The sequence below is a fragment of the Amyelois transitella genome, chromosome 21 (genome assembly GCF_032362555.1).
Source record: "Amyelois transitella isolate CPQ chromosome 21, ilAmyTran1.1, whole genome shotgun sequence".
NCBI classification, from domain to species: domain Eukaryota; kingdom Metazoa; phylum Arthropoda; class Insecta; order Lepidoptera; family Pyralidae; genus Amyelois; species Amyelois transitella.
Genome location: NC_083524.1, coordinates 4,869,629 through 4,885,968, shown reverse-complemented (window position 1 = coordinate 4,885,968; position 16,340 = coordinate 4,869,629). Strand labels below are relative to the sequence as shown.

Here is a 16,340-nt window from a genome sequence, read left to right as displayed (position 1 = left end):
TTTTATGTCCATTTATTTACATTGCAAAGCTAAAGCAAATATAAAGCAATTATTAGGAAGATGACTAGTAATCCCTTTGCCCTCCCGTTACACACCTTAGTGTAATGACGTGTGGTACTTAAAATTTAGTGTTCTGAATTTTGTGAAAGGCATGAGATTCGTAAGTATAAATTTACACAATTAGTGCAAAAATGAAGTAAGAAGAATAAAATAAAATTACATATGGCAAGAAATGATAGTAGTTTAAATTTTTTCAATATGGCAACATCGTAATGTTTTTCTGTCATCAGTCATCAAATCAGCTGTGTATCACACACAGGGAACATGTAACAAAATAAATGTGCGTATTAAAATTATCGGAGTGAAAATGTCCACTGAGACAATTGTTAAAAAAACAATTCAATGTTTATGATAAATTCCCAGTCGACGAGACATGGCGCGGCGAAGAAGCAGCTGCATCACGAGCCTGGCATTTAACCAGGATCAAGGTTTGAGTCACTTCCTAGTTCGTCAACCGTAGTTCTTTGTTCTTTCGTTTAAGCATTATTAATTATTTGGATTATTTAGCAGTATAAGGGGTGATATGTGTGTTGTATTTGTCGTAGAGGCGATGTGGAGTGCTTTGGCTATCGTGGTTTGCGTCGTTCGTCGCGAAAAGATATGCACCACGCTACACGTGTTGTTTATATTTTTAGAGCGCCCCCGCGCAGTTTCTTGACTTCGCGCGCTATTGTTCGGGCGTTGCTTGATTTTGTAATTGTTTGCCCTTTTTACTTACTACGTTTCTATTTCATAAAGAACTTATTTTCAATATATTTAGGCATATTTTTGAGCATCATTTTATTATTGACATTAACTTTACAGTTCCTTCGTTTTATAAGGACAGTTTAGAAGGTTATTGTGTTAATCTTACTCTATCTTTATCATTTATACTATTTTATTTTTATTTTATTTTAACCTTTACTGTAACACTTCTCATCTTAGCATCAATACAGCTGCTCAACTTTAGTTCCATTATACCTATGACACTTTTAAATGTAACAACCTATTAAAACTTTTGTGTGCAGGCTGCTTCACTTGCTGCCTTACATCTGGTCTTCGTGTGTATAACATTCAACCGCTCGTCGAAAAATGTCACTACAGTAAGTACTTTGTATTATAACTTTAAATATGTTTTTCGATTCTTATTTTTATAGTAATAAAGTTTATGATGATGAATGAAATAATATCATTATCACATCTTACCAACTCGAGTGCTGCTGTACAAATATTTGTCTATGGAATTTCTTTATTAAGTTTTAAGTAAATTTTAAGAGTAATAATTTAGTACTTAATGCCTTAAGTAATATATTTTTTTACAAACACACAAATATTATACTACAATATGCACAAAACTCTAAGCCACATAGCGAAGAACAGTGGGGCTTTTCACTGATTTTAAGATATTTGTCTTTTCCCTCCCTCTTTTTTTTGTTTTAAGAATATAGAAAAATAATAATTAGAACAAAGAAAACATGCAGCAAAAATTGTTATGATCTCTTTTTTGGTTTGACTTATATATAAATATATTTGACTTATACATTGAATATACATATTACAATTTACATAACATAATTTATCATCCGTGTGGTTCCCGGCACTAATACAAAAAAGAATAGGACCACTCCATCTCTTTCCCATGGATGTCGTAAAAGGCGACTAAGGGATAGGCTTACAAACTTGGGATTCTTTTTTAGGCGATGGGCTAGCAACCTGTCACTATTTGAATCTCAATTCTATCATTAAGCCAAATAGCTGAACGTGACCATATGTATATATGTATGTATGTTATTTATCATCCAGTCATTAAAAAATACAATGGGAAAGACTGGGCAAAACTCAGTGTTAAGACTGGGCATTCGGGTTATGGCATGAAAAATGATGACATACCTAACATGCCAAGAGAATTATATCTGCATGAAACTAGAAGACCTAACACCCCTTAAGAATTAAGTCACGTAAATATATAATATACTGTTAACATATTTGTTTAGTAGGTACCAATGTAATTGTTAAATTGACTTTTGTCCCCAATAACAAGAATTGGCATTCAGTTCTTCAGTGACGCATTTGTAATTAATGTAAATTGACACGTGTAACGACTTTCTAATGTCCCAGAACGGAAATTCCTAATAATGAGAATTACTTGTGTTACAAGTGAAAATATTCTAAACATAGCTTTAATTTAAATGACAACTAAAGATATAAAAAAGCAATAATTTAAGAATAAAACTTATGGAATACTGGTTTAATATTTATATTGCAGCTACACATCTAAATATAGTTCAGTATAACATATTTAACCTTTAAATGTCACTAATTTAAATTATTATTAAATGTCCACGATGACAAAATTTACCTAAAAAAGTATTGATTAAATAAAAACAGCATTATTCTGGTATGGTAAGAAATAGCTACTTTATGTTTCTACTCTCAAAACACTTAAATATAAAAAATTGCATACATATTCACGTCTTTATTCCTTACCGGGACAAATCCAGAAAGTCCTGAAAATTAATTTCAAATTAAATGACATATAAAAGGTAGTCTATGGTATGTGATCTCTTTTATGCAAAATTGTGAAATTATAAGTTTTATATGCTAATAACAGTGTTGCCGCGGCTCCGCCCGCGTAACCCGACAAATAATTCATTTCCGTGCCCACAGGCATTTCGGAAAATGTCTATTGCACCCCTAGACCACAAATTTCAAGACCCAAACCTCAGGTTGTGGTGTGCGTTTTTATATCAGTTAATCAATAAATCAGCGTCCTCTCTTATAGGTTATTAATACAACTTAAAAAAAAATACTCTGTAAGAATAAATTTTTCTTCACAACAAAATCTGACTTAAAAATTTTCCCAGGCAAAGAAGAGTTGGGCGAGGTGTCGCTATGCGAGATGATATACAGGACCAACTGGTTACTGGTGGTGAAGGCGCGGCGCCCCTGCAGCCTCATGTTGCTGGATGACCAACAGCGAGCCTTCAAAGCTGAGGTCGTCTTCAAGTCGCCAATACGGGCCCTGCGCGCGAGAAGGGATAAGTGAGTAAACTCTTAATTTCCAATTCATGTACAAGAAGCCGCGGCGCCCCTGCAGCCTCATGTAAGATAATCAACAGCGCGACTTAAGCTGAGGTCGTCTTCAAGTCGCCAATACGGCCCTCCGTGTCAGGAAGTACAAGTAGGCTTATTAGCAAGCATGTTTATTTAGACGTATTACCAATATGGGAAAATATACAAATATCATGTATTTATGCCTTACGGGTAGAGAGTCCACAGACTCAATCGACTATAAAAGCTTCTTTTGGCTGTATGACTTCATAGTAGAATCGAGATTAAGAATGATAAAGTCATTTGAAAGAAACCATTGTACAATTGTACATAGATGTTATTGGTATATTTTTTTCTGTTTCAAAGACAAATCCTTTGTATTTCTCATTAGGCTGACTAATTTTTGCAGCAAATCTTTGTTAATTATGCGTACGTCTTCCTTATCTCACTTGTAGAGTCCGTAAGCATTTTAGTGGTGGCCTCTGATAGGCCTGTCCCGGTCAAAGGTCACCATTATAAAACATGGAAATCTCAAAGAATTAACGTAATTATATTATTGATAACTAGCTGTTTCGCTGAGCTTCGCTCTCGTGTGAATTTCGAGAAAAGAGAAGACTTATGTTACTCTTCCAGGTTTTGTCTGTATCTGTGAAATATATCATAAATCCGGCACAATTGTATGAAAATATTTAAGGCAATACAAAAATAAAAATGTTTTCTCTTTATAATACGAGTATTTAGTTTAGGTAGTTTCGGCTGTTGCTTTGTGCGTACATGCGTTACTGAATAATAATCACGACAATATGAATTAAATGGTTGAGAAATACGTCATCAAACAACATCATAAATGAACTTGTACGAAGTGTGCCGTTGATCACGTATTCGTCATTACTAACTTGTATTCTCAAATAAAATAATCAATCTTGACAGGTCAAGAGTACCTAGCTAAAAAGTCTATTGTTTGCATTAAGAGAGTAATGGATTATTTAGATGAAGCGAAAAAAGTATTTTAAAATCTAAACTTTTTTATTTTAATCATTAATTACAAACATACAATATGTGTTTACATTGTAAAATACGCAATATTTTTAATAAACAAGTTTATTGTTCAAATGTGACTAGGTATATTAGTCACATTTTGTACGTAACGCAAGTTATCATGACATAGTATAAAAAATGTGTTTTTGTAAGTTAACTTTTGTTTGATATATTGGAAATCAAACACATAATAGCAATTGTAATACCGTATTATACCTTTTTATTGGAATTAATTATTTCTTATTTTATTTGAACTCGTGGAAACCTTAGACATTATTCCTATATGTTTAATGAAATTATTTTCAATTGAACATCCCGTGTGTGATAAACATCATTGAAGATTATAAAATATCATCATCAACTCACGCGCAGTTAAAAGAAGCTTGCGTCAAGAAGTGGACATAAAAATGGTTCCCGTTTGAGTTTAAGAAGTCTTTCTACATTTTTCACACTGGCAAATAATAGAAACGTTTAACAAAAGAATAACTTAGTGTTAGTTAGTTATAACGACTGCACGAGACGCGACGATAGTCATCGCGAGATAACGTATCGGTGACCTTAACTTAATAACCTAATATAGTAAATCTCAGGCTAATGGTTGTTAGTGTCGTTACCTAGTCATTAGTATGTTGAAGTTCTTTCTTCGATGCATTATCTTACGTAGGTGTCTTAGTAAGTAAATGTGCATATCGATTTGGGAAGTGTTTTTCATTTGTGGTTCTTTCTATTGTGCGTTATTTTTTCACATCACTAGTACAAAATTTTTTTAACGTTCATGATTTTAATATTACTTATAGTGTTCATAGCTCCAATATTGGTCTGATAGACAAAAAAGCATAGTATGCTAGCTGCTTCTCTTCCCGCGCAGGTTGTTAAAGTCAATCAAGGGAAATATTAACTTTGGATACTTCTTTTAGACAATGGGCAGGACAGGTTCCTAACCTGTCTTCTGACACTCAAACAACGCCAAATCATGCGACTTGGGAATCTTTTATTCTGTGATAACGATAACATGTCAGTAGTCCATTTTATCGCCTGCTCTAGTTTATTCTATTCCAAGACAGATAAAATATATAATATGCGCTCTGTTGACAGGTTTAAAAATAAATGAAACATCTTTAAAAGGGTTGAAATTTTATGTTATTTGGGTTTTAATTTCGTAAAGAATTAATGATTATCCTTTAGCATATCCTTCTTATAGCTTGTGTGCACAAGCAAAATACATTGTGCACGTACGAAAGTTAATTTTATATTCTAAACGCGTGTTTTGGCCGAATTACCGAATACTAATTTAGATATGACATTGAATCGGGTTGAAAACTGCTATTTTAGATAATGACTTTAGGAGAACTTTGTTCTCTCTCATGCAATTGCAGCGGGAGCGGTAGTAAAGGCTTGACCGCCACCAAATGAAACATCGATGATGTTGATGAAGTAGGTATACTCCAATCCGTGCAATCTTTGCTTGCGCGATTTAGCATAGCGCTGTAATAAGTTGCGTGTGACGTTTTGAGATTTCGCCATAGACTCTTCGCTGCCATTTGTTGAGCGCTGACTATGATTGGATGATAGCATATGACATTAGTGGGATCGCCACAAAATATTCGTCATTGCATTTTCACCTGTCGAAAGATTGAATGATCATCAACATTCTTCGTAACATCGCTTTAGTTACGGTTTCGCCCTCACCCTCTCTTGGGGACGATGTGCGCCTATGACTTTGCAGGAGAACCTAACCTGTATTGGATCTTGGTTACTATGTTTTCCCTCTTCATAGTCTTCATTTACTTATGCATCGGTTGGCACTAAAACTGTCCATAAGTCATTGTTACATGGAAAGAGTTATTGGTACATGCTCCTCCTGTGAATCACTCATTTTTATTCGGGCGCCTTAACCGTTCCCCGTTCCACCACTGATGCCGTTTTCTGTCATACAGTATTTCCGTTTATCAGCTGTTGACAAAAATAAATGATGTCATCATTCATGTTCACTTTGCAGGGTAGCAGTAGTGCTGACATCTAGTATCCAAGTGTTAGCGTTGCCATCGTTTCAGCGCGTGGCATTGCTCAGAACGCCGAGTACCGTGCGGCCATTGTGCGCGCTCACGACGAACCCAGATTCGCCACAGTTGCTCGCTGCGCCGGCGCATAGGAAAGGATCTCTGCAGCTACTTGTAAGTTTAAAGTTCTTCGTACTTTCTTGTTTGTGTAAAATATACAATTTGTAACGTCATGTTAGGAGGTTTGTTTAAACACAGTTTCTGTCTTCTCGCGAGATATACTAAGATGTATTCAGATATTAGGATTCCGATACAAAATATATTGGGAGAAGCAGATATTCCAATGGATTTTCTGACCGCGTTCAAGAAGTTTATTTTATTAGACACAATTCTTTAAAACCAAATATTATTGTGACATTAAACTGATTCATTATTATTTATCATATTTCAGGACATAACCCGAGCAGTCATAGGCTCCCAATCGAGTTCAATACCGGCGGTAGTGGGCATCCACCAAACGGACTTGGTTTGCGTTACGTTGTCCCCAAACGGGTCCATGGTGGCCACTGCGTCTGAACGAGGCACAATAATACGCATACTGGACACTAGTTCTAAGCTCGTTATACACGAACTCCGCAGAGGGTCCGACTACGCCGATGTATACTGGTAAGCTTAAAAAATATCAGTATTTATGTTAAGTAGTAGATTTCATCAAATCTTTAGATGTAGTGGGCAAGCTGATAAAACTTCCCTTGTAAGGGACAAGTCATTAAAATAAATAAATATACGAAAGAAAGGATAAATTGCACAGATTGAGCCCTAAAGTAAAAAATATATGTCTACGTAACAATGTCCCCAATCAAGGCCAGGTAGTGCATCGGATCGAAGCACATGTTAGGGACAATTTCGAGCAGGAATGCCAAATGGATATGCATTCATATGTCAGTCAGTGTATACTCTTTTACATACATACATATAATCACGTCTACATCCCTTGCAAGGGTAGACAGAGTCTTGAAAAGACTGATAGGCCACGCTCAGCTGTATGACTTAATGATGGAATTGAGATTCAAATAGTGTCACTAGGGTTGCCAGCCCATCACCCATAATCTTTTTAGTTTTTCGATAAAATAAAAAAATTATATAAATTAGTTTTCTATCGGAAACTAAAATTCATATTTAATTTTGTGCAATGAAGTTTAAGTTAATAAAAAAAAATTGTTTTAAAGCAAATAATGTTTTTTTTTCACAGCTTAAGATTCTGCCCGAGCAACGAACTTATATGCTGCGTCTCCGACAAAGGCACTCTCCACGTGTGGGGGGGACGCGAAGGCAACACGTACCCGCACCTGTTCGCGGCGCCCGCCACGGCCGCCGCCGGGGCCGGCCCCGGCCGCACGCCGAGGTCTATGTGCGCCTTTATTGACGAGAGAATAGCGGCTGGTCAGTATTTCTAACCTTATTTCTTAGTAGAACGTACCTGGGGTAACGTTCTTTTAGGAATTTTCTAAGCCTAATTTACTCCTCTACCCTGGGATTTTAATATAACTTTTGCGAAAGATGAATACTTAAATCTGAGGACGCCGAAAACCAGACAAAGAGGAGACAAAAGTCCGCAGGCGTATCCCGGACGCCCGCCGAGGTCTTCATTATTATGCACCTTCATTGATGAGACAATCGCGCCAGGTTCACAGCGATTCAACGCGAAACGCTACCTTTTATGCTACGTATCAGATCATACTCCGCCAGTGTTGCCAACCCCAACGTAGTATAAAAATAGATATTTTTTTAGAAATGGTAGAAAACTGAAGCAACGATTTTTGCGACGTCCATTTTAAATGATTTATTTTTCGATGGAATGAAATTTTTGATTGGGCAGGACTTGTATAGTATAATGGTCGTTTATGTATGTTTATGTTAAAATATTAAATTGGAATGTATTTTTTTTTTTATAGTTATATGCGAAGACGGCACCTTTCACAAATTCACATTCTCGCTAGAAGGCAGCTGGCATCGCAGCAACTATGAATATTTTTTGCAGGTAAATATGTGATTTTGTTTAAACGTTGTGTAACAGCGTAATTGTGAAAGAAGATATAGTGACATGAATAGAAAAGGGGAATAGAAGGGCGAAACAAGATTGTGTCAAGTGGAAAGATAATAGTCTCTGTAAGTCTTATTAAATCGATCTTGCGGGACAATAGTTTATAAGTTGTATTCTAACACGCTAGGGTTGGCACTTTGAACTCTTCAGCCGATGATTTATTTTTGATGATATGTGCTGAATTGAAAAATGTTAATAGTTATCAATTTTGTACCTACCTAAGAATGTAAATTATACGATTGGTATAGGAATTTGATTTTTTATTTGGTAACTAGATGGCGCTGAAAATAGTCGCGATGCGATGCGATTACGTCGAACGACACAGTTCTATAAGTTCAAAAGTTTATAAATGTGAATTAAATTTCTTAAATTTTAATTTTATTTTCGCAGGTGGGCGATGATGATGAATTTCTTCAATGATGCTGATCCCTAAAACCCTCCCGTAAATGTTCAATACGCGGGAGGCTAGTTATCCCGCTTTTATAGCATAGGATTAATGACTTTGTGATTAAATTGCTCCCAAAATATAAGGGAGACTGTGTTTATTTTTAAATCTTTTATTAATGTATAATTAAAATTAATAAAAATGTGTAAGGTGGAGTTCGACTTAATACCACCACTAATAATAATGTATAAAAAAAAGTAAACAACTCATGACACTTATATTTTTTCACTTATCATAGAAAATATAACGGTTGTTTACAAGAAAATAAATTAGGTTTAAATTTTTAAATAAGATATTTTTTTAATATATGTATATATACTACACAATAATGCTTTGGCATTAAATTTACCAATACTATTTCTATATTAATAATTTTATTTGCTTTTGAGAATTATATTAAATGACATGTGTATTAATGGCGAAAACATAAGGCGCCTTCATATTTTCCTGATTTTTGTGTTCATTTATATGTGTGCAAATTTTGTCTGTATAATAGTTAATTTCGGTAATAATTATAATATTGACAAAAATTGACGAAATATGATTCAAATCATTCATTTTAAAGTTAGTCATTCATTTAGGCTAACATTTATTTAAAAAGACAATGGTACTAAATTGCATTTTATTTGGACTTGCAGAGGACTGATGTTACTGCAATGCATACCACACAATTATTTATACGTATATTTAGAGTTGTTCCCAAAACCGATGGGAATCGTGGACTTAGATATCATTTTATTTAGCCCTTATTTACAAGCTTCTTACATGATTCCATTGCTTTTGGGAACAACCCATATTTTGTATCTACTATATAAGTATGAGACAAGTACATTATTTACACTTCAATTTCATTTTTAAGGCTAATTAGAAATCTTACCAAAACAGTCATTTCTTTCATTTATATATATCACCTATACCAACTTTAAGGAAATGGTACATGAAAAATTATAATGTACTTCTACTAGAAGGAGTATGATACGAATAAATACTAATTATGGAGTGCATTTTCATTGTTTCAATTTGTGTCTCATTAATAAAATAGCCGAGTAACTACAGTTACCTGCAAAGAAAAAAGTATGATAATTTCAAAACAAAATCATTTTGGCATTTGTGTACGTGTCACGTATATCCCTTTTATGGTATTTTTTTTTGTTAAATGTTACCAAATGACAAGCAAATTCTGCCTATTGGTCAAGGTTAAAAAGTAGTCACGCTTTCGCATTTGGTTCCATTATACAGAGTTTATAAAATGGGTTTTAGGGTGGGTAATTCATCAGAGAGATGTACATACGTACATCACGTGTTTATCCCTTACGGGATATAGAACCACTAGTCTCAAAATACAGAAAGGCCACGTTTAGTTGGATGACATAGTTATGAAATGAAGATTAAGACAGTGACAGGTTAATAGCCCATCAATTAAAAAATGCCTAGTTTATAACTCTTTCCTTTGATGTTCTTATGGAAAGAGAAGCACACACTATGTTTTTTCTTCGCTACCCATGTGAAAGAAATGATTATATTATAGTGCTGGGAACCACACTGCACATGATCTAATACATAAATGTCACATTCTTACCCGATACAGAGCCAACAGTCTGGCAAATAATAAAAGGCCATATTCAGATAGATGGATGAAATATAGTATAAAATATGTATGTAAAATGCTGTGAAATCATTTATTTAAAGTAACGCAGTGATTTGGGCTCCACATGAAGCTAAATATAGTCTCTTGCTGGAGCGCATACAGAATAAATTCATAAGGTATTTATATATGAGGTTGTATGGTGTCTATCCATACTATCCTTTAGTGTATCCCACCTTATTTGTTCTTGGTATGGTGGGATATACTGCGTGCGCGGAGAGACGTTTCTCTTGCCTCATATATATTTAAGCTAATTCGTGGCAGATCTCACAACCCCGAATTACTATCTCTGCTGAGGCTGTGTGTTCCCGAAGGGTACGTAGGGCGCCGCCGCCGGCCGCCGCTGCTGGAGGGGGCCCCCCGGGCTCGCACCGGGTTGCTGCGCGGGGCCCCGCTCGCGCGCGCGATTCGTAATGTCAATCGGATTTCCGAAAATATTGACCTGTTTGCATGTTCTCTGAGCGAATTCATAACAACAGCGTTATATATTGTATGCTACAGTAATAATAATAATTAAAATGTATTGCTTCTCTATCGCATTGGTGCAAACTGTAAAGATAGAATTAAGCTTCTGAAATAAATAAAATAAAATTTTTAAAATAGGTTACTAGATATCACAAAGTTACTTCTGCTTTGTTGTGTGCACAAGACGCGGCGGAACAAACTGAATTGCGGCATTTTCATAAACGAAATCAAATTACAAACGTAGATCTGAAAAATCAAAGGAAAGGAAGAATGTAAATAGAATTTAATAAAATATAAATAATAGATCTGTTGTTTTAATTATGAAGTTGTGCAATACCAATAGTATATTCGCAGAATTTTGAAAATTATTAAAATATAGTATGAGAGAGTTGTGATGATTTTATTGTTTCTTTGTTATATAGGTATATTTACTTCTATTTTTCCGAATGTAAAATCGTATGTCTGTAATTATAAATAATTATGTCAAGAAAATAAATTAAAGAATTAACTAAACATAAATATTATTAAACCCATTTACTTACTCATTATACTTTTTCAAGATAAGGTCTAGAGAAACAATCTGCTCTACTATAGCCGGCGTCATTTTTCTAGTGAAATTTATCTTATAATTCATTGCTCAATGTGGATTATTATCGCCTGGTTAATTTTTTGTTTTACCTCCAGAGCCCATTTTGTACCATATTTGCAATTGCTCACTAGTATAATTTTTTACCCTAATTTTGCTAAGATCCCCTAATATCATGTTTCCATTTCATATTCCACATTATTTTAAGTCACATTTAACTCGTATATGTTAAATAATACAAATAATGTAAATATGCGACTTAATGTATAGATTTTATACTACGTCAAGAATGTGTGTAATAAATTTGCTTAATCTATTTTGTGAACATGTATTTTATTATTGGTTAGTAAATAATTGTAGTAGGCTACAAATTGTGCATACATAATAATTTACTAATGGGTTGTGTGTACCTACACTAATACTTATTTGCATATTAACATTTTCAACTTTAATTAGAATAATTAAAATTGAATTGAAGAAAGATAAATTGCAAAATGCATCAATCAATCTGAAAACTAGATCAGACAAAAGTCAGTTGTCTTACAACAATATATTATAGTTGAGGCGATGGAGTGATAAAGGGGCAACTAATGGGCAATAATATATCAACAACACCTCTGTATAAATCCTTCTCCAAAAAAATACTCTGTAACATTCACTAGAAAAGCTACTAAATTTGATAGGCTTTTTTTAACCACTCTTTTCATGATAATTGGTTAAATCATACCCTAGTTCTATAATACGTCAAAATGCAAGGGACATTAAAACTTATTGTCTTCGCCAATTATTTATTTTTTAACATATTTTTTATAAACGCAACACTACATATACGCACTCTTTCACGCACGCACTCAATCCTATTCCTGTCCCACTCTCACACATTTCCCAAATTTCGAAAAAGAATTTTAAAAAAAAAGCGCGCCAATTTCGTCTCCGCGCGCAACTGCACCGCTCTCTGCATCGATTGTGAATATTCGCAAAATTCATCAAAGACGCTAAAACTTTATTAACTACGCACCCCGGGGTTAATTTGTGAAGTGCAGTGATTTGTGTTTCCCAAAAACTACCCTTTGGATCGTGGAAGATACCGGCGCTGGACAAGAGCTCGAGTTACGGATCAAAGGTACTCCTTGTCCATTTCCTTCCGCGAGATCAAGTGTTCCTCACGAGCCGTATCCCTATCTGCTATCCTCACATTACTCTTCTTCAACGCAATACTTCTCACACGCTATTAATATCGTATATTTTACTTAATTCCAACGCACCACGCAACGCATCTCATTACTACATACTTAACTACCTACATTACGCTACACTTTCATTCGCTTAAACACTCATAAACTCATATGTTTCTCTTAAATATAATAATTTATTATCTTATATATTCACAATAGAATATATATTACGCATAACAAATATTCGTTCAATTGTATTTTTCGAGATAATTTGATATTTTTTGTTACGAATTTGCGTCAAATTATTTATCGACATCGCCGCCATATTTATTTTCACCGATTTATTTTATAAATTTATTTTCTAGTTTCATTAAAGTAATTTTTTACATATTTTCAATTTAAAATGTCGAAACAAAAGTCTGAATGTGCATATTCTCCCGAAATTGTTCGATTAACAGCAAAAAAGGAACATCTTTTTGCTATTATTCAAGACGCATATACACTTAGTAAAGATATTTCCGATGAAACAAACAAAGAGCAGTTCTTGATAATGATACAGTCGCTTGAAAAAACTAGGACTGATTTTATGCAAACGCTCGATGATTTAGCCATAGCTCAAATCTCTTTTGATCCAAAATCAAAACCGGATTACTCCAGTATGAAATCTTTTGACCAACTTTATTGTCATATTAAAGCTTGCGAAAATAAATACAACTGTAAGATTTCCAGGTGCGATCAAAAGTTTGAATTGTTGAATAAGAAATTACCCCCGCTTAATTTGATATCATTTGATGGTACCCCCACAAAATGGTCACTCTTTTATGAAAACTTTAAGAGTTTAATTCACGAAAATCCCCGCTTGACGGATGCGGAGAAGGTTCAGTATCTGGTAGGCAAACTAACAGGTAAAGCCCTAACAGTATGTTCCGGTATACCTCCCACGTCAGACAATTATTTGATTATTTGGAACGCGCTTTTGGAGAAATACCAAGATATCAGAGTCCAAGCGTCATTTTATATTGACCAAATGATTAATTTTAAGACTGGCCAATCGCTTGATACATTCTTGGAGCAATTTTGCTCGGCCGAATCTGCGTTACGCAGATTAAAAATCGATAACTTGTCCGATTATATTTTTACGCATATAGCACTCAATAAACTTGACAAAGAGACAGTAAGATTATTTGAGCAAATGCATTCATGTGTTGAGATACCTACTTTTTCTCAAATAACGCAATTTGTCAATCATCAAAACAAGATACAAACGCTTCGTTCGTCTGCCTATACTATGAACAAAACGCTACCCTCGAACGCTAATAAAAATACTAACAAAAATAAAGCAACGCATAATTATTTCGCTAACACCGATCAGATAAATACCAAAACAGACATACGTAATTCTAATTCTAAAAACTCACTATCTTACAATTGTTTGATATGCAATTCTCAACCTTCACACGCATTGTATAAGTGTCAACATTTCTTGAATCAGACTCCAGTTTCCAGAAATAATTTAGTCACTAAGTACAATTTTTGTATTAATTGCCTCGGATTTCATAATATTGCAGTCTGTCGTTCTCAACGTAACTGTAATATTTGTCAGCAAAGACATCATTCTTTGTTGCACATGCATGATACTCAAAGTGCTATCACACCGTCTAGTCACAAGGCGAAGTCAGTGAGCTATCCGTCTCACTCGCACGCACCGTATTCAGCCCCTGTTGCCGATACGCTCACACAGTCGAATTCTATGCAGCAAGTACACGCAGACTCGAATACGCGCGCAAATTTAAATAATATTGCGCTGTCGGTTGTTACTTCGTCTCGTTGTTATGAGCTAGGTAATACCGTTGTTTTACCTACTGCTTCCGTTTATGTTTTTAATAAGAATAAGCGACATAATTTACGTCTATTTTTAGATTGTGGATCTATGAGCCACTTCATCACAAAATCTTGCTGTGATCGATTAAATTTAAAAATAACTCCCGCTTCCTCCTCGATTAAAGGTATCGGTCAGACCGAAAGTGTATCATACGGAGTCACTACTCTGAAATTCCATTCCCGTTTCGATCCTATGTGTTCGTATGATATAGTTGCGCGTGTTATTGACTCGATCACCGACCACCTACCCAACTATGAGTTAGATATTTCTAAATTAACTCACTTTAGTGACTTACCAATGGCTGACTATAATTACCACACGCCCGGCGAGGTGGATTGTTTAATTGGTAACGAGCTCTTCCCGTTTCTGTTAGGAAGTGACAAAGTGACTTCACCGCACTCTTCCGTAGTTGCGTTAGAAACTACTCTTGGATATGTAGCCATGGGTAAGGCTGCTGTTACGCGCATCAAGCCCTGTCGCAATGCTAATAATAAAACTTTCTTTTGTTTTACTGAACAAACCTCAACGCTAGAATCAATTACTCAACGCTTTTGGGAACTCGACAATGTCCCTCATAAAATTCATATGAGCCCTGACGATCAGGCCTGTGAAGAAATCTTCAAGTCAACTTATTCTCGAGATAGTACCGGTCGTTATACTGTGCATCTCCCGTTTAAACATAATCCTTCAGAATTAGGAAATTCTCATTTTATCGCTAGACGCCGTTTACTGAATTTAGAGAAAAAACTTGATAGTAATCCTGATTTACGTACAAATTACAACGACACTTTGCAAAGTTATATTGATAAAGGTTACTTATCTAAGGTTGAAAATGCATCGTCGGATGATAGCTCTTATTATATTCCGCACAGAGCTGTTTATCGCCCCGACAAACTCACTTCGAAAACTCGTATCGTTATTGACGCCAGTAGTAAAACTACTAGTGGAAAGTCCCTTAATGACCTTCTTTATACAGGTCCAAATTTACAGACAAGTATATTTGACCTTTTATTAAATTTACGCATGTTCTCTGTGGCCCTATCTGCAGACATTGAAAAGATGTATTTTCAATTGAAACTTACTCCCACTCATCACGCTTTTCAACGTATTTTATATCGATTCGATTCTAGATCTGATATCGATACATTCGAGTGCAATCGTGTATCTTTCGGTATATCAAGTTCCCCTTACCTTGCCATGAGAGTCATTCGCCAGCTAGCTGCCGATAGCCGCGATCAATTTCCTCTCGCCGCCACAGAAGCTGAAACTCACATGTACATGGATGATTTCATCACATCTATGGATGGCGTAGACGTCGCTCTAAAGGCCAAGTCCGAGTTGATCCAAATGTTTGCCTCTGGTGGTTTTAATCTCACGAAGTGGATTTCTAATAGTCCCGACCTCTTGGACAAGTCGTCCGCAATGCAAAGTGAAGACGTCATACAATTTGATACTAACGCTTCAACTCCACATAAGATAGTAGGAATGCAGTGGTTACCTACTACTGATCATTTTCAATTCTCAACGAACGCTGATATGCAAGAGTGCACCAAGCGCTTCATTCTCTCGATTACTGCGCGCTTGTTCGACCCATTAGGGCTACTAGGCCCGGTGGTCACATACATGAAACTGCTCGTTCAAGAATGCTGGATGGCTGGCCTTGATTGGGACGATCCAGTGCCTCCCGCGATCTTAAATAAATGGACACAGTTTCATAATGAACTTGCTTATCTAGAACAAATAAAAATTCCGCGACATGTCGGATTACGTTCTCCGCATGTCATTCTTCTAGGTTTCGCAGACGCAAGTGAAAGGTGCTATGGCGCTAATGTGTACATTCGCGTTAGTCAAGACTCATACTCACCCGGCTCTGTCCACTTGCTCGCTTCTAAGTCTCGCGTAGCTTCACT

The 16,340-nt window shown here is 35.4% G+C and overlaps 1 protein-coding gene across 1 annotated transcript; it reads left to right on the top strand.

Moving 5' to 3' along the window:
- The first annotated feature begins 275 nt into the window (after window positions 1-275).
- Window positions 276-9,561, top strand: LOC106138778 (WD repeat domain phosphoinositide-interacting protein 4). Its single transcript, XM_013340057.2, has 8 exons — window positions 276-488; window positions 1,068-1,142; window positions 2,904-3,081; window positions 6,128-6,302; window positions 6,580-6,794; window positions 7,381-7,571; window positions 8,084-8,169; window positions 8,623-9,561. Exons 1-8 carry the CDS (start codon window positions 434-436, stop codon window positions 8,650-8,652), a joined length of 1,005 nt encoding a protein of 334 aa, XP_013195511.1. The 5' UTR covers window positions 276-433; the 3' UTR covers window positions 8,653-9,561.
- The last annotated feature ends 6,779 nt before the right edge of the window (window positions 9,562-16,340 follow it).